The sequence below is a fragment of the Amphibalanus amphitrite genome, unplaced genomic scaffold (genome assembly GCF_019059575.1).
Source record: "Amphibalanus amphitrite isolate SeventyFive unplaced genomic scaffold, NRLGWU_Aamphi_draft 000148F_arrow, whole genome shotgun sequence".
In the NCBI taxonomy this organism is placed as follows: domain Eukaryota; kingdom Metazoa; phylum Arthropoda; class Thecostraca; order Balanomorpha; family Balanidae; genus Amphibalanus; species Amphibalanus amphitrite.
Window position 1 is genome coordinate 681475 of NW_024881643.1, and position 19414 is coordinate 700888.

Below are 19414 nucleotides of genomic sequence, written 5' to 3' on the forward strand. Positions count from 1 at the left end.
TGTTAGAAGCTGCTGTCACAAAGAGCTGTCATATTACTGTCACAAGGTACTGTGACACGTCCACTAACCGACACAGCACATCTGCCACCAGCCACGTACTGTCACAATACCTATACCACCTGACAGTTAATACTGTCACATAGCTGTCGAATGACAACACATACAGCCATGCAAATTACCAGATCATGTCCCATCCACAACTGCATTGTTCAGCTGCCACCCAGCACAGATAAACGGTGCACTGCCCAGATACGGCACAAACGGCTTGCAGGCAAATCCGATTTAGTTATCCGGCAGACAGGAAGCCACGGCAGATACCCTCAAAGACAAACAAATAATTCTATTTTAGTAACAAACTGTTGAGAAGTCTTAGATGAAATATAAAATGGTATTTTTTGTAACAAAGGTGCTTTTTAGGATGTGAACATACCTATAGCGAAAACAGCCGGAGTGTGATTTTTATTGAGATGAAAGACTTGGTTTATGATTATCGCACCAAGATTTGGTCCTGCAGGCCAGCCACGCAGCCGTAATCGTAACGTGGGCTGGCTGTAATGCATTCATAGGCAAAAAAATGACGGAGCGTTACGTCTTAAGTTTAACGTTTGTGGGAAGTGACACTAGGAAACTGATACAAATGGACAACGTTTATGGTATGGTCAGTGGTCACCTATTGCCCGCGAGCCCGAATGCATCCTATATTTGTTACATGCACTCAAGACCGGAGTCAAGTGAGAAACCACCCCAAAAGTTAGACGTTTAGCCTGGTTACGAAAAAGGTACAAAGTTATGTTCAAAACTGTGTATAAATTGCAAGCTTGGTGCATATTAACTATCTATGCATGCTTTATATTTTGCCTTCGATAGAAAGAAACACTGTCATTCACTGACGACTGTGCCTGGGAGAAGGCGACGAGGCACCGATGACCGAATATCACCGTTCACCCACATTGGGCTAAGCTCGTTTGATGAAGGCCGTTGAAAATCAACTGACGGGTCTCTTGATTGTGTGAGGCTTTGGAATGCCCTCAATATTTACATGTTTGTTCATTTTGGAGTAATTTTGGCACATGCTATTGCCATACTGTCTATATGTTGTGAATTGTAATAAAATGCAAAATTTAAAATAAAAAACTTTAAAAGGTCGCGGTAGGTAATCAACCACCATCCCGGCTTCCCCAGTACCTACCTATTATTCTCGACGGTCGGTGGAAATGACACATAGGCTGTCCCGCACGACAGCTGGAAACTGCGGCGCAGTCTGCCCGTCAGGCGCCACCGGCTCCGCCCACACAACACGGTGAGGACAGATTGGATGGAGGGAGGTTGACAATTCGACTCATTAGCTGTCTGATTGATGCGTCTCCAACGCCACTAGGGGATATTATCTGCATCAGCTGCAGCACGTCGTGATGCATTGCAGATGCAGCCTTGATACCCGACGGCGATCGGCATTTGCAACACATGGAGCTGATGGCGTGCACGGCCGAAGCTGTTATGTGGCGTCTGAGTGGCTCGTGCAATCAGTGCCGCCACCCGGGACACCCTCGGTGGTCCTGACCAGCGGGCGGGGGTCACGGAGGGCTCACGGTACCGGGGTGCGTCCATCAGGCTCGTACCGACTCCCCCGTACTAGCCGTCACACCGAACGGCCCAGCACCTGACCAACGGCGGAGGGCCGCTCCGCAGAGGGCCATAAGACCGGAAAGTGGCTGAGACTTTCGGCGCGGGAGGAGTGGGGTGCGGTGGGGGTGGGGACCACCCGGCTCGGCCAGAGCCGAGAGGAAAAAACGGCATCCGATGTGTAGAGAGAAAGAGGGAACGAGAGTCGGGATGGAGGGGAGGGGCGATCGGAAGTCAGACAAAGCGGAGGAGGAGCGGATGGGGGCGGGCCAGAACAGCCAGACTGGCCGGATATTATTCTGTCTGGAGTGGCCACACCAGCAGCCACCAGAATCGCTCTGCTATCGGCCCATTAGCGGCGTCCATCGGCCATCGGAACCGCTCTCCGCCGGACCACTCTCATAGGAACTGCGCTGTGAGCGCGGCCCAGCCGGCGGACGTCCGCACCGGACGCCGCTCTGCCGAGCTGGCCCTGCTCGATACACATCCTGATGACCCGTGCGGCCCCACCGATACCGCACAGTGCACTCTGCTGTCAAGGTTCCGCCCGGCCGGCCCCGCCCCGGCGCCCTCAGTCGCTGGCGACGCGGGCCAGCGGGCGGCGGCCAAGGTTCGGAGCCGCAGCTCGCCACACCGATGGGTAGATGTATCTACAGAATAGATGACGGAGCGGGCCGCAGATTAACGGCGGCTAATTTGCGAGTGGTGCCTGGGCGTGTGATTCATCACTGCTGGATGCTGTTCAAGTTCAGAGCGCCACCAGCCGACAACAATGAGTGCGCCGCGCCGTAGAATGGGTCGGAGGCGGGCCGCTCGCACCTTGGACGGCCCAATCAGTCAGCTTTGACGAGTCTGTTGAATACAGAGTGGAATAAGTGAACAACACTCGCACACACGCACACTCATTTGGAGCAGAATGATGAGGGTATGCCGTGCACAATCGATCGGTTTCGAAGGTTGGGATTGTTATTTCTAGCATATCAACGGGTTGCGTTCATAATTCACACACATAAGCCACGCACAGATAAAAACGGTGTTGATGCAACCATTACGTCACTGCATAGGGGCATGTTCAGATGTCTTCCTGTGACAAAGTCATCCAAAAAATGGCAACTCAAGGAACATGTCACGAGATAAATTAGCAAGATTTTAAAATTCGAAATCCTCATTGCAAGGAACATCAGGAATATTATATTTTACGCAAGGCCATTTTACTTACCTTCGCCTCCACCCGCCCGGTTGTTCAAACATTGAAATCTTGTATGGAGAGTTGTGGTTGGCGGGTTTGAGGAATTTGCTCCCATGAAAACTTCTTACTGGTGATCAATGTATTTGCATATGAGTAAATTTTAGCCATTATTCCATCCATCGACGAACACTTGGAAAAAACTCACGTCCTTTAGCTATCGCAGCTATTTAATTCCGGAATAGCATACATATTTATGCATTAAACACTCTGGTGAATATGGTGGACAAGGACCCGAAAAGCGCTTTACCAGACCTCACGGCCGAATATCGAATTATAACCGAGTCTATCGAAAAAGAAGAGAAGCACATCAAGCTAGTCGAAAATTACGGCATCAACCCATTCAGAAAAAGTAAGAATTATGAAGTAAGCTTACTGACATTACATAGTAATTGGTAGTCAGGCCAATGGGATTGCTAGAGTTGATAGCCAACACAGGCTGGCTTTTATATCAGTCAAGATTTATCAGTGTGTTGGTAAGATGAATGCTGCTTGATATACGCTGCTAGCTTTCAGTAATCAGTTATAGGTATGCTCATTGCTCATTGTTCATCGATCAGTATCAATGTGTTCCTTCGATAATTGTTGCGTGACGATCGTTGTTCTTTCAGTGTGGTGATTATAAAGTTGAATCTATGCAATACATACTTAAAAGTATGGGACTAATCAACCTAATTCTTTCCTTCTCTCACCTCACCTTCCCTCTCTCTCTCTCTCTCTCTCTCTCTCTCTCTCTCTCTCTCTCTCTCTCTCTCTCTCTCTCTCCCTCTCTTCTCCCTCCCCCCTCTCTCTCTGTCACCAGGGGAGGCCCTCGCTGGAAAGCCCAACTCTCCATATGACACGGTTGATCCCAATGCGCCAATAGACAAGGAATTCATCAACACTGTCAACAAGGTCAGATCACCTTCTTGGGCTGTCCTATCTTCAGGTGATGCTTCTGAGCGTAATATGGCAGGGCCGCAGGAGTTAGGAGGGAACTTATTTGTTATATAAATGCGTAATCGTGTGAAAGTTGTACCTATAAATGTTGGAAAAGGTCATTTTTAATTTTATCCTGTTTGTGCATTCATAACGCAAGCAAATTTACCTTATTTGGGACAACCTGCCAATCAGACGTTGTGTGTATGCTAACGAATATTAGGTATTTTTCAGTTCAATCGCATTCCTCGCGAGAAGTACGAGTGTCCTCAGACTACCTCTCACGAGTACGGTTGGCACTCGCGGCCTCTCCTGATTCAGGTGAGAAGTACCTACGGTTGGCACTCGCGGCCACTGCTGATTCAGGTGAGGGATACGGTTGGCACTCGCGGCCGCTACTGATTCAGGTGAGGGAAACGCTGGCACTATCGGCCTCTCCTTAGGTGAGGGAAACGCTGGCACTCGCGGCCTCTTCTGATTCAGGTGAGGGAAACGCTTTTAATTTAGATGAGGGCATGGCTGGTACAGTCGTGTACAGGTTGATGGTCCCCTACTCTTTATCCACCGGGTTCCTATGGCTCAGCATTGGCAGCAGCCGCCTGGTACCGGTAGGCTGTGCCGCATGACCCGAGAGTGAAGCGGCACAGTCTACCCACGCCGTTTGACATCGGCTCGGGTCGCCGGATGGAGCGCTTTGTAGACCAGCTGTTGCGTCAGACCAGCGCGGGGGGAGGGGCTCGTCTCGGTGGTTGGCGTGGGCTGGCGAGTGGTGTGGGGCGTGTTGGTGGACCATGGGGGCTGGGCGGGTGTGTGTGGTCACTTGCTGCATTGCACATTTTGCGTCGCTTAACAATTGCATTCCTGTTTTTGCTAGGCACAATGCACGGAAGATCCAGCGAATATAAGTTACTTTACTTGTGCGTGATTTGGCACGGTATCGAGGCAACCAGGTCTTTTGCCTATGCATGATATTTAGGCAATACGTTTATGAAAACGGTAGATTGATGCTGGATGTCAATTCGTATTGCTAAATGTCGGCACGCATTAAATGAATGAATGAATCAATCAATCAATCAAACAATCAATAGGCATGTATAAAACCGTTTAAATGGCTCGCAACCACTAATAGCAATCACACCATCCTAGCTCGGAAAAGCAGCCGGAGCCCTGATGAGGCTCGAACCCAGAGGCGGATCCAGCTCAGAGTTTTGGGGAGGGCAAACCATAACAATTTATCGATTCTTTCCATGCATCGTCCATAGGCGTAATGTTAAAATTATGCCGTTTGGGGGGGGGGGGCAAATGCCCATTTCCCCCCCCCCTGGATCCGCCACTGCTCGAACCGGGACTTCACGCTGTAAATTTTGCCAATGATCCATCATCATTCCACCAAGCTAGAGTAACCGGCACCCGAACAAAAAACAAAACATTAATTGACAAAAACATTAATTGACTTTGCCGCCGACCTCCCGGCCCCGCCGCCCGCCCGGCCAGACTTTGCCCCGGCTATAGCCACCATCCGGTGTAGCTCAGCGTAGGAGTGCTAGACTGTCAAACTGACCGGTATAGTGAGGGGCCCGGTTCGAAACGCTTCGGATGCTGGATGTTTATTTCTCGGTGGGAGGCTTTACGTTTAGCTCACTTTTCAGAAATTTGGTGACTGACCTGTTTTCTTACTTTGCTGCAATTCATGAAGAGACCGTATCTGTCCTTCCGCACCCCACTTGGGAGATGGTTGGTTGCCCCCCCCCCCATGGGCTTGTGAATATTTCTAAAACAAATTTTTGGAGGGGGGATACGATCGGTTCTATGCGACAAGTGACCACACACGCCCAGCCCCAGGTCCGCTCACTCCCTACCCATATCACCCCCTCCCCACACCACACTCCAGCCCGCCTCATCCACCGAGCCGAGCCATAACGAGCCTCAGCGCCCCGGGGCGCGACCTGTCAGCGAACACTGTTACATAATAACAGTGACAATATATCAAATCCGTGAACTCCTCTATGAATGTCGTCTCGCAGATCCGGCAGTTTGGGCTTCAACGACTGAATGTTGAGGTGTCCAATTATGTCTGGTCCAGTGTCGCCGTGGTGGCGCCAGCTCGCGCCGCCTCGATGTCCCCGACGCCTGGACGCGCCCCTGCCCCGCGGCGCACGCAACCGCCGGCCCGCGTCCCCGCCGGTTCGCTGACAGGTCGCGCCCCGGGGCGCTGAGGCTCGTTATGGCTCGGCTCGGTGGATGAGGCGGGCTGGAGTGTGGTGTGGGGAGGGGGTGATATGGGTAGGGAGTGAGCGGACCTGGGACTGGGCGTGTGTGGTCACTTGTCGCATAGAACCGATCGTATCCCCCTCCAAAAATTCGTTTTAGAGATATTCACAAACCCATGGGGGGGGGGGGCAACCACCCATCTCCCAAGTGGGGTGCGGAAGGACAGGTAAGGGTGCATACGGTCTCCTCATGAATTGCAGCAAAGAAAGAAAACAGGTCAGTCACCAAATGATCTTTCTGAAAAGTGGACTAAACGTAAAGCCTCCCACCGAGAAATAAACATCCAGCATCCGAAGCGTTTCGAACCGGGCCCCTCACTACCGGTCAGTTTGACAGTCTAGCACTCCTACGCTGAGCTACACCGGATGGTGGCTATGGCCGGGGCAAAGTCTGGCCGGGCGGGCGGCGGGGCCGGGAGGTCGGCGGCAAAGTCAATTAATGTTTTTGTCAATTAATGTTTTGTTTTTTGTTCGGGTGCCGGTTACTCTAGCTTGGTGGAATGATGATGGATCATTGGCAGAATTTACAGCGTGGAGTCCCGGTTCGAGCCTCATCAGGGCTCCGGCTGCTTTTCCGAGCTAGGATGCATCCATCTAGGATGCAATCACACCATACGTATGGTGTGATTGCTATTAGTGGTTGCGAGCCATTTAAACGGTTTTATACATGTCTATTTATTGTTTGATTGATTGATTGATTGATTGATTCATTCATTTAATACGTGCCGACAGTTAGCAATACGAATTGACATCCAGCATCAATCTACCGTTTTCATAAACGTATTGCCTAAATATCATGCATAGGCAAAAGACCTATGGTTGCCTCGATACCGTGCCAAATCACGCACAGGTAAAGTAAATTATATTCGCTGGATCTTCCGTGCATTGTGCCTAGCAAAAACAGGAATGCCATTGTTAAGCGACGCAAAATGTGCAATGCAGCAAGTGACCATACACACCCGCCCAGCCCCCATGGTCCACCAACACGCCCCACACCACTCGCCAGCCCACGCCAACCAGTGAGACGAGCCCTCCCCCGCGCTGGTCTGACGCAACAGCAGGTCTACAAAGCGCTCCACCCGGCGACCCGAGCCGATGTCAAACGGCGTGGGTAGACTGTGCCGCTTCACTCTCGGGTCATGCGGCACAGCCTACCGGTACCAGGCGGCTGCTGCCAATGCTGAGCCATAGGAACCCGGTGGATAAAGAGTAGGGGACCATCAACCTGTACACGACTGTACATGGCTGTACTCGTGTCCGCCGTAGCTTCAGGTGAGAGTGCAGCTGGAGCCTGGCACTCGTGTCCGCTACTGATTCAGTCGAGGAATCCGCTACTGATTCAGGTCATCTATCGATAATCCCATGTAAAGATGCGGGTCGATTGTGTGTTCCAACTCCGCTCTACCCGGTCTGTTCTGTCCAGTCGGCCGGTCTGTTGTCCCGAGTCGGCCGGTCAGGACTCAGGAGAAGACCTCTGTGAGTCTCAGTCGCGCGTGATGTGTCATCTCCTGGGCAGAGGGAGGCCGGGAGGCGGCGGAGCGGAGGCGAGAGGGCGGGAAGAGAGAGGGGCGGAGACAGAGCCGGAGGGGCGGCGCCAGACGCGGGGGCGGTCCGATGGCCCGTAATTGGACACCACTGCCGGCTGCGAGCCTCCGGCCGTGAGGCGACAGCTTACTCAAGTGGCACCGCCATATTGTTGCCGTACTCCAGCATGATCTCGTACGCTTTATGTAGGCACCTAACAACGTATCGAATTCTCAGATACGGTGTTTCGTACTAAGCCAATTTACAAGCAAGCAGAATTATCCATGCAGAAGTGAGGACGGTCTCGTCTCAACTTAGTAATGTTTCGCGAATCCGATCGTTCTACCGCATACCTACCTATTAACTATGTCTAATTCTATGTTAGGCATGGCTATAATAGTCATGCGTCATATAAATGTAGGTACAACTTTTCCTTAGTACCTACCGATATAAAGTCATGCTAGTGGTATCGTGTTGAAAACTAGCATATCCGAAAGATTTGATTACCTATTACCTACAGGCATAGCCTCTCTTGAAAGTATTGTTGCGGTATACCGCAACACGAGGAAAAGAAGTAGTTACATACCCACTGGTGACCAACGGCTAACATCCGTTCGGCCTTCTCTCTCCTGACGACCTCATCCTCACTCATCCTCCACGTCAAGTGTCTTGATGGACCAGGGCTGCCAAACTTGTTAGTTTTTAAAACGCAAGTTTACTTCAGCTCCTCTGTGGGCGGCACAAACAGTTTTGTAATGGATGATCAAAGGGCTGCGGAGCCTATGGATTTTAAGGTGACTCTGACTTCGACTCCGAATCCGATTCCGACTTCAAAAATCGACTCCGACTCCGACTCCAGCTCCGACTCCGGACATTGTTCATAAAATGAAATCAAATTTAATGTCGGAAATCTTTTTAGCTTACCTGAAGTAGCCCCTTGCACGTTTCAAGGTCTTGCATCGCAAGAAGTATTTAATAGCATGCAGAAATAGTACCTACCTAATAGGTTTTTGACGCAGCAGCCGTCTTCAGCTTTTTTCGTAAGCTTCAACAAAATCTAATTTTGATAGGTCAACGAGCGAAATATCGTCAAGCAAGGTGTTGGATATGACTTTGAGCCATACAATGTTAACTCCGAATCCGGAGTCGGAGTCGATAAGATTTTAGCGACTCAAACCCGACTCCGGCTCCGGGCAAAATGGTCGACTCCGACCGACTTCGACTCCGACTCCACAGACCTGGATCAAACCTTTCTGATATTTCAAACCTTTCAAGCCCTTCACTTAAAGCTTTCCACTTTAACCCGCGCCATGCTGGGGGGGGGGGTGTTTGAACACCCCCCTTGTGGTTTTTCGCGAATATCTCAAAAACGGCGGCGCGGAGCGCCGCCGTTTTTGGTACACCTTATCATAATCAATTCTACACATGTTGTGAAAATTTCAGACCAAGGTCATTCAAGGTCAGGTCACCAGGTCACTTGAAGTGACCTCACCTCATAAAAAGTTTCAATGTCTGTCATATCTACACCGAGTGACCGATCGCTTTGAAACTTTCAGCGATTGCTAAGAGCAATAGCATGTACAAAATGTATATCTCAGAATTTTGATATCGATGACCTAAGGTCAGGTCAATTTTGCGACCTCCCCAGTCCCCATTATAAGTCAATGGGAAAAAATTGAAATGCGCCTCTTTTGGGCGAAAGACATTATAAACACTTCCAAACACCGAATTACAAGTGGCTTAGACACACTGAACATGAAAATGGTGTCCGTGACCTTTGTTTATGCCCTGAGGTCATCTTAGGTCACGATTGGTAGGTGGGGCATTCCACGATAGATCGTACCAGGCCCGTCACCCTCATCCCTCAGATTTGAATGAAAATTGGTACTAGGGGTAATCATAGGCTCCAAAAACACCTGCCAAAATATCAGACTTCTTAGATGAGAACTTTTTAAGTTATATTGCATAATATTTTCCAAACTTCAGATTGTAAGGGTGAGTTTGATGAGCTATAACTCAAAAACGAGCTAAGCAAACAACAAACGGTTAACAGCTTTGAACTGACGATGAATCAAAGATTAATACAGCTTTTTCAAAATTGGAAAGAAAAGCTTTACATATTGAAAAAGTCGTAATATTTTTTTTAAAATTGTCTATAACGGCCCTTGGGACCAAAATTTTTGCCATTTTTATTTCTTCAAAATAAACTTCAGGTCATTTAAAATCGACATGCAAAAAATTAGAAAGGTGTTCTTTCTATAAATTCCTCATTTTAATGCATAAAAAATGGGTTTCCGGGGTGTCGGTACGACCCCAGCTCGCCGTTTCGCCTCTAATGGAGCTAGAACCTTGCGGAAAAAACGAGCATGTGCGCCGTTACAAGATGCATCGAATGATACCACATTTTAAGGTCTCGGGTTCATTGGTGAACCCTGAGGTCATTTCAAGTGACCCAAATTACGTGTCCGGTTTTTGGTAGATAACTTCGCAACAAATGGTCGCAGAGCCGCGATTTTAGCATCTTTGTGTTTGCCTAGCTCCGGCGCGTCGAATGGTATACTGTTTGTTCTGGTGAGGTCAGCATAAGTCGCTGACTTCGGGTCAGCACACTGCCGTGTATTTGGCTCCGCTCCCCGACCGGGCGGCCCAGCCGGCAGCCAGCCCCCGGGCATCACGTGACCGCCCGAGTCCGCGGCAAAGCCAACCAGCGCGGCGCTAGACAAACAGCGCCGCCACAGAGATGGTTAACAGTCGGGTCAGGCCACGAATCTGGGTGAATGAGATCATATTGCACATCATTCGATTTGCAAGGTCTTCCCGAGTCCATTGGTAGCTTTCCCGTCACTCTAGTTCAATTTGATCGAGAGTTATTGACGAAAAACTCTTATGACCCTAGTGACGTACGAATGACGTCACGCAAGGTCAACAATGCAAAAGTCAGGCACAAATGACTTCAATTGAACTTTCAGTAACCAGTGATGTCACTAGGCAGCTTTACCACGCCATTTGTAGGCTCTCTTCCCGAATTACAATTTGAGACCATTACGGTAACGCAAAATAAGTACATTTAGAGAAAGAACACCTTCCTAATTTTTTGCATACTACTTAAAAATGATCCAAAAATGTTTTTAAGAAAATAAAAATTCAAAAAATTTGGTCCCAAAGGCATAAAAATGCAAATGAATGGAAGCTTAAGGTATTATATATCAAAAATATTTTATATTTCAAAATTTCAAAAATGCATATTATTCTTTGTTTCAATGCAAGTTCAATGCCGTATAGCATTTGGCATTTGGATTATCCGTCTTAGAGTTACAGCCCGCCAAACCTGGCGCTGCAACGCAAGATCCAAAACATGTTATACACAATAACTCAAAAACTACTCATCTGATAAGCCTGAAATTGTCACAGGAGGATTCAGAGCCCCTGATTACCCCTTAGACCAATTAGGGTAGCCTGGGGCAAGACGCCCCAGATAATTTATTTTGCTACATAACTTTTGTCCCACATCACCTGGAAGGCCAAATTTGTGCTCAATGCGTTCTTTGGACATTTTACTTTAAATTCCACCCCTCAAATTCATTCGCTTATGATCGGACTCCCAGCTGGGAAGTGGTTTGTGAAGCAACTGCAAATAGGGCGTTTTGCCCCAACCCCAGGGCAAAACGCCCCACGGCCTGGGGCAAGAAGCCCCATACTCTAGATTAAAGATTAAACATGCTAGTTGACTAAATCTTATATGAGAGGTCCGTTAGACCTTGGGAGGCACGGCACTGAAGTTAGCACCTTCCATCCTATCAGGTGTTCAGCTACGACACTATTGTATGAGCAGGTTTTTCACCTGCCTCATAAGGCCAAATAATAAATTATTGCAATGCAAATGTTAACAAAATACTTCCTTTGCCATCCAGTTGCTGAGAAAAGTACATATAAATGCATAGAAACATACCGTTCGCCAGCTACCGAACATTAGGAAGTGGGTAGTCCGAATAACACATGAGGTAAAACGCCCCATGGGGCTTTTTGCCCCGCGACCTACTGGGGCGTTTTACCCCATCACGTAGTTCGGTCAGAGAACAACGCCTTGCACTCCAGGAAGACATAATTTAACACGAACCAACCCGGCATTATAAGCGTTAGACACTAGTTGTTCAAAATACATAAAAGTCGTTAACCTGATGTGGACGATAAAGGAACGCCATGATGCATAATCTGACAACAAAACATAAAAATCACTCCAAAAACACATTTTTGGCTATATCTCTCTAAAGAGTCATCACAATTTCTTTCCAGTCTGCTCATATAATGATCGTATTGTGCACGTTTTATAGAAGAGAGGATGTTTCCCCAGAACCTTGCCAGTTCCCAGAAACATCGGTGAGGCGTTTTACCTCGGCGGGGCGACTTGCCCCGGTCTACCCTATCGTTAAAATCCGAGAGATGAGGGTGTCAAATTGGAAAAAAGTGGTACGATCTATCGTGGAATGCCCCAGGTATCTAACAGTTTTTCGCAAATAACTTTTGATAGAGGCATGCTAGAGCGATGAAAACGCCTTAGATGTGTTAAGCTCGACGATACGGATCTACTGATATGCAACATGACCTTTTCGGTCAGGTCATGACCTTGACCTGAGGTCAAATTTTAAAAGTGACCTTTCAAGGTCAAGTTATAAATCATTTGATGCGTCTTGACAAGGGGAACACGATGCCGGTGAAAGTAAGCTCGTACAAGGCTTGGGTCAAAAGTTATTGCAGAAAAACTGTTTCCGAAAAAAATCGGCTATTTTTGCAGTTTTTGCCCCCTGCAGGCAAAACCGTTGACGTTAGGTCAAATCTGAGAGAATTACTCAGAAAGGGCGTTAATATGGCTATCGAATGCGCTTTTCCGCGGCGCTGTAGCTCTATTGGTTCCCAAGTTATGCGTTGGCTTCTTAGAAATTTTCGACATTTGACCTAGAAATCGGCGAAATTTTGTCTTCAATGACCTCTGGTGACCTAACCTTTGACCTGACCAAAAAAGTGACCGAAGTGATTTCGACTCTTTCGAACGCCGCCTTCCGCGTATCGCTACGTGGCCCAGGAGCCGAGTTACAAGGGGGGTGTTCAAACACCCCCCCCCCCCTCAGCAGGACGTGGAAATCCAGGACCCCCAGCCGGGCGCAGGTTAATTCGAGCGGGTTTCCTCTTTATCTTATCTCTTTCTCCTTCTCAATCGAACTGGGTACCCCGATTTCTCTCCATTTCACAGTCACCCCGAGCCGCGGCTTGGACCGCACGTTTGGCGCTGAAACGAGCCCCGTGCTGCAGTCCAATCTCCGTGCCGGTCGGCCGCCGACAGCCCGCCCGCTCTCTCACACATTGTCGCTTCGACGGCGATGTTACCGGGCGGAGTCGATGACCTGAGCGGCCGAGGGGCGGACAGACGCTTGGCAGCGTGAGGTGATGGGATGTCGTCTGATCGTGCACAATGGCGGGGTGGCACAACATCAGTCTGACGCGGTGGTGAGATGGATGGTGTGGTTTGAAGAGACCGACTGCATGTGAGATGATGTGAGGGGAGCATAAGAAAGGGCGCTCATATGTTCCTCCGGAGATTGTATGTCATGTGCCATCGTGACTGACAGGCGATCTGGCCAGGCATGTGTGGGTGTCATGTTTTGTACCGAATTTTCATTCGAGGTTACTTTGAAAATTGTCACCACGTCTTATTCGTACCTAACATTGACGTTCAATATTACTAGGCAAGCCAGTTTACCAGGTTTATAGCCTGCCGTGTGCCAGTGTGTGTGTGCTGTGTCGTGTTCGTACGATGTTACCGCCGTCGCAACTCGCAGCCTGGGTTACTTTGTGTCCGGTGACCGGTCCTCTATTCAGTGACAAGTGACCCTGCCCGTTCCAGATCTGTTCTGACCGGTGACTGATGGTGGTCTGCTTACTTTGACTGTTGTCTGTTTCAGGACCGCTCTGACCGTCCCGTGGTCTGTTACAGGACCGCTCTGACCGTCCCATGGTCTGTTTGCTCTGACCGTCCCGTGGACTGTTTCAGGACCGCTCTGACCGGTGGTCTGTTTCAGGACCGGTCTGACCGGTGGTCTGTTTCAGGACCGCTCTGACCGGTGGTCTGTTACAGGACCGCTCTGACCGATGGTCTGTTTCAGGACCGCTCTGACCGGTGGTCTGTTTCAGGACCGCTCTGACCGGTGCAGTGGTCTGTTTCAGGACCGCTCTGACCGGTGGTCTGTTTCAGGACCGCTCTGACCGTCCCGTGGACTGTTTCAGGACCGCTCTGACCGGTGGTCTGTTTCAGGACCGGTCTGACCGGTGGTCTGTTTCAGGACCGCTCTGACCGGTGGTCTGTTTCAGGACCGTTCTGACCGGTGGTCTGTTTCAGGACCGCTCTGACCGGCGCCTGCACCACCAGCACAAGTACCAGGACATCACGCTGTTCAACGAGTTCCTCATCCGAAGCTGCCCCACCATGATCAAGGGAGACAACTAACCGCTGAGCGGCCGGACCCGACGTCTGACAATGTAGACTGATGAAGGCATGGCTCATAGAGACCATTAACACTATATCAGCGTCGTATTATTAACCTCCCGGAAACATTAAACGCCGCGATTTCGGCTAAAATCGCGGTTGAAGGCTATATCAGCTCAGATTTGAAAGCACGGCAGGGCTACAACGAGATGCAACATGCGGTCTTTTAGGCGATTATAGCCGGCTATGATCAAAGACCACTTAACCAGCATGCTCCCGGCCCACAAAGGCTCCATCAACACACTCCAGTCAGCTGCTAAAGTGTATTGGCGGCGACCGAGGAACACATATGAACACATATGAAGACGGCACCGACTCGAATAACGCAACATCGCGCCGATATGATAGACGTATATATAATAAATAAACACTGGCATAATGAACAGCTACACATGGTAAGCGGGCCATCCGCGGCCTCAGCTGCAGCACGACGGGCCAGCTGACGGCCCGACGAAACGTGAGAGTGTAGGTACAGTCAACAGCTGCGGAGAAACAGGCCTGACTCGCGCGCGCACCGCGCCACACTCGCCGCGCCGTGCCGCCCGCCGTCGAGCAGAGCGCTCAAACATCACTCGATTGTCGCAACTCGCATAGAAAATGAAGATCGCTCGTGGCGGCCGCAGTGCGGGTCTGGACACCACCCGGCGGGGCCCCGGTCCGCGCCCCTTCGTCCAGCTGCGCCTCAGCTGCCGGCGACGGCCGCCCTCGTGACTAGGTGTCCCCTCCCCGACTCCCGTCCCATCTTTGGTGTGCGCCCGACTGGAGCGGCTGGCCGAGCCGCCGCCGCCTCAGACCACGCCCTCCATACACTTTGTGTCCATGTGCTGGATGAGCGTCTTCATCACGGCCATGGCCTTGCGCGCGTTCTCGAGCACCACGTGCGACTCGAGCGAGCGGCAGCGCAGCACATTGGGCGCGAACACCATGGCCAGGTTGCTGGCGTCCATCTTGGTCTGCTGCACCACGTCCGGCTGGCTGAACAGCTGTGGACACAGTGGAACAGTACAAGTGAACACAGGGGAACAAAACAGGTGAACACACGAGAGAACACGTGGACTGGACACAGGCGACGTAAACAAGCGTCGATGAACACGTTCAGGGCGGCTAAATAAGTAAGCATATGCGATATGAACAGGTGATTATACGAGTCCTCGCTATGCAAGGGACTTATGCCAAGACATTTAGAGACCCTTGCTGCGTCGGAGACCGTTCAAAGCTATTACGGACGGTGACCACCGGCTTCCGTGCACACCGACCAGCTGGTAAAGTTCACACTGGCGACCCCAGCCGGCGTCATCTTTTCCCATGGGGATCATTGTTCCATGGCAGCCACCAATTACACTACGGGGCCCGAACGGACCTCATTTGCCGCCGATATGGGTCGGCCAACCGATCACGTACCACGCGTTAGTGAGCCAGGCAGACTCAAATCGCGGCCCGCAGTGCAGCAATGAAGCGAACGCCCGAACCAAGATTACTTCGGCTCGAGCCCGGAGCGCCCGGCGCCATTTCCGGCCGTGCTACTGCGCCGGCGGCTCCTTCTTTACCCTGAGGGACCGCCCCAGTGCTTTGGCGGCCAGTTTGCGACCAAAGTGAGGCCGCCATCACCCCGATTGGTCGTGGTTCGGTGACGGGATCTCGTTAGTGAGAGGAAAAGTCGGGAGAAGGGCCGCCGAAGCTACGGAGTCGGGAGGACGTGAGCGGTACAGAGCGCCTAAAAATCGCTGCACGCGCCGAGATGAGGGGACTGTGTGAGGATAGAGGACCCGAAAGGAAAACGAATGAAATGCAAAAGATAAGTTCTCATGAGTCCGTGTAACGAGCGCTAGTCGCTATCACCAGGGTCATACGAGGTGTGGCTAAAAAGAAACCGGACTGCTCGTGCTGGCCATAAAGTAGGGGGCCCGAAGACTAGCGAGACACTTGACATTAATCTTTAACATATTGTGGTGATGTGTGCCAAATGGCATCTCGATATCGCTATTATTCTGCTTTCTACAGATCTTTGTTTTATCGATGTTCGGCGGCCTCGTCACCGCCAGGCTTCTACAATGAGCTTCGAAAAAAGGAAGGAACATGACGCTCCTTGCCAGACTCATCAGAGACGCTGAATCTGTTCAAGGCTTTAATGTTATTTTAGGTCATATGTCACATGCAAGTGTTTGAATGGGTTACGAGGTTCAGCACTGGTCGTGAGGATGTCGGTGATGACCCCAAGGTCTGGAGGTCCATCAACGTTCGCGCGCACGTCGAAGTCGAGGGTGGAGACGACATTGATCGTCTTTTTCGATCATAGGGGATTCGTTCACCGCCAGTTCGTGCTGAAGGTGTACCACAGTCGACCAGCATTTCTACAAGGAAGACCCGGGATGCCTCATTTCACGAGTCAGGCGCACCAAGTGGAATTTCTGGGAAGCCAAGATCTGGGTGCTCCATCACGACAACGCTCCCGTGCATTCTGCCATTAGCGTCAAACCGTTCTTTGCCAAAAAGCAGGTCGCGGTGCTCAAGTACCCTCTTATTTGTCAGACCTACCTCCCTGTGACTTTTGGCTGTTCCTTTAAATGAAAAAGGTTGTCAAGGGAACACATTTTGAATCGGTCGAGGACATCCAGACCAGAGTGACCAGCGTCAGCGTCATCGATAAAACAAAGAGCTGTGGAAAGGAGAATAATAGTGATATCGAGATGCCGTTTGGCACACATCACGACAATATGATAAATATTAATGTCAAGTGTCTCGCTAGTTTTCGGGCCCCCTACTTTATGGCCAGCACGAGCAGTCCGGTTTCTTTTTAGCCACACCTCGTATATAGAGATCACTAAAAGCACACCGTGATATGGTCAAATCTCATCAGACAAACGGTGTTCGGTGATCATACAACTTCCTTTCATAAATCAGTGCCAGAGGAGGGCGCGTGGCCAGCTCATCAAAACTCGCAGATTCGCCATCAGCTGGTCAATAAAACACCCATTTGAAACCATCGCATACGTGATTTAATCCGCGATTGGAAAACACCTTGCTCGAAATGTGGTGCCGTTTGTCTTGGCCGCGTGTCCATGAGCGCGCCAAGGTGGGGAATTTATTGTGGTCGGTCGCTATTAACTGAATCCCACCGCACAGCTGTGAGCACGGCGGCAGCTGGTGACGGTCCGAGCCGGGCCATCTCGCTCCCGGCAGTTTACAGCGGCCCGCAGACACATTTACCGGCGGAAGGCTGACCCAGCCGTGACCCGTACTGGGTCGTAAGCTCTGGCCGGTGCGGGTGAGGGTGACTGTCACACCCAGCGACACAAGCCCTGTAGGAAACGCTAAACGGCGAGACAAGCTAGCTAAGGACGAGATAACGAAGAACGGAGGGATGAGAGTAAAAAGATTGAGCAGGTGCGGGGAGCGGGACAGTGAAGGTGTGGAAACACTGTCCCAGTCAGGAAACTGCCAGTGTGACTGTCGCCAGCGCCGACCTTTCCCCGGTCTGGCGTCCCAGTGCGGCACATTTTGTCTCCGCGGCGCCGCGCTCCGCCGCCGCCGGCCGGTTATGACCGCCGTATCCGCGGCTGGCGACGGTCAATTGCTCGGCAACTGCCGACGCCTGGCGGTCGCCGGGGAGCAGGCGTGCGTCGGCGCGACGCCCAAAGTCGGTCGGGAACGCGTCCCGAGGCGCAAATCGCCGCTGACGGCGCGGTTAGCCCCGTAATGCCGGCACCGAGCCCGACTCGGAGCGGCCGCGGCAGCCACGAGGAAGCTGGCCGCGGAGCGGAGAGGGCTACCACCACTGCCGTCGGCGGGCAGCCGGGCGTGGCATTGGCCCGGGAACGCTCCAGCGCACACCTTCTCGGAAGGGAAGCAGGGGAGGGGACGGGTCATCACGAGGCACGGAGGTCAAAATGGCTACGAGTCAGCGAACTAACTTCAACGGAGGCGAGTGATAACAGAAGAATATCGTGGGGTGGAATATGATAAAAATGAATAATTCACAAGACATCAATATTCGTATACCTTTCCACAGGTAGGTACTGGATGCACTTTGTGCAAAATGATTCGCTCCAGTAGGTCCCACCCCTCAACACATAACGCAACTAACTATTTGATATGTGCGCGATCTTAACAGCAGACAGCGGCTGGATGAGCTGAGGCACCGGTTCGTTCGTTACCATCCGGGCATCATTCTCGCACGGGACTCCCGTTGTGTCACTGTCATATTCGCCTCCCGACTGAGCCAAGTGACAATTCAAGAGCGCCTCTCGCCGCCCCGCCAATGGCTCTTTAGATTTAACGAGGCTCTTTAGCCTGCTAATTATCTGGCCAGCAGCGAGCGAGCTGCCGGCGACAAAGGTGGTCAAAGCCCTGAACTTCCTGGCCGCGCGGCCGGTGGCCGGATGTTCTCGCCGGCTGACCCGGCGGCCGGTGGTAACAGGTGCGTGGAAACAAGACATTACTCTAACCACCGGCTGAAGTCCTCCACAAATAGATCGTACATTTCCGTTCACCGTTAGTCTCGAGATGCGCCTGCCACGCTGCGAATGCAAATGCTGCTATCAATGTGAAGGTACGTGCCGATGAGAACAGCCCAGAGGCAGGATCTGCCTTGCACATGATGAAGTCACCAGCGGGTGCGGTCAGAGGTCCGATGGTGCATCCCTCGGTACATGAGCAGAGCGGGACGGTGGTGGGAGGCAGCCGAACGCAGCCACGGCAACTGGCCGTAAATCCAGCTCCCAACGGAGAGATACCAGTCGGCTTACATATACTGTGCGAAATAGCATCAAACTTTGCGCAGGGAAGATAAGTTTAACGTTACTGCACGTCCAAAGTTACTCCACCCGCACGATCCTCACTCATCCCGCCAGCCGCAGGCCGGCTGCGGCGGCCGCGCGGCGGAGTTCATTTTCCCATTGACTCGACTCGGCCCCCGACTTCTCACTCCAGGTCAGACACGGCGCCGTCCAGCTGATTAGTCGCCTCAGCGAACCCATATCCCTTTCGGTGAAAACGGCCCGTCGCCAGGCAAAGGGCCGATGCCGCGGGGCCGTTTCATAAATGAAACCTTCTCAGCGGGGCACACACGTACGCCGAATGCCACACCGCACGGAACGCCAATCGATCCAAATGGTAAATCGGTTAGGCTCCGGCAAGGACGTGATGTCGGTCCACATTGGCCCCGTTGTTCCAGGAACTCCATGCTGCAAATGCCGTCAGATCGGTGGCGTACTATCATGACGGCGGGCCGGGCCGGTGACTCGACCGCCGCCCGGACGGCCCGTCAGCGGTGGTCAGCGATGCGGCACGTCCGCA

At 51.4% G+C, this 19414-nt stretch overlaps 2 protein-coding genes across 3 annotated transcripts in view; one reads left to right on the forward strand and one right to left on the reverse strand.

Moving 5' to 3' along the window:
* Nucleotides 1-2802: 2802 nt before the first annotated feature.
* On the forward strand, nt 2803-14228 carry LOC122382843 (protein FAM183A-like). Its single transcript, XM_043368695.1, has 4 exons — nt 2803-3221; nt 3672-3763; nt 4022-4108; nt 13973-14228. The coding sequence occupies exons 1-4, from the start codon at nt 3089-3091 to the stop codon at nt 14078-14080; spliced, it is 420 nt and encodes a 139-aa protein (XP_043224630.1). The 5' UTR covers nt 2803-3088; the 3' UTR covers nt 14081-14228.
* Nucleotides 14229-14368: 140 nt separating this feature from the next.
* Nucleotides 14369-19414, reverse strand: part of LOC122382842 (rho GTPase-activating protein 39-like) — a 64533-nt gene continuing 59487 nt past the window's right edge. For both annotated transcript variants that reach the window (XM_043368694.1, XM_043368693.1), the window contains exon 14: nt 14369-15102. In XM_043368694.1, the coding sequence (XP_043224629.1) occupies nt 14908-15102 (195 nt within the window). In that variant the 3' untranslated portion in view covers nt 14369-14907. The remainder of the gene's footprint in view (nt 15103-19414) is intronic.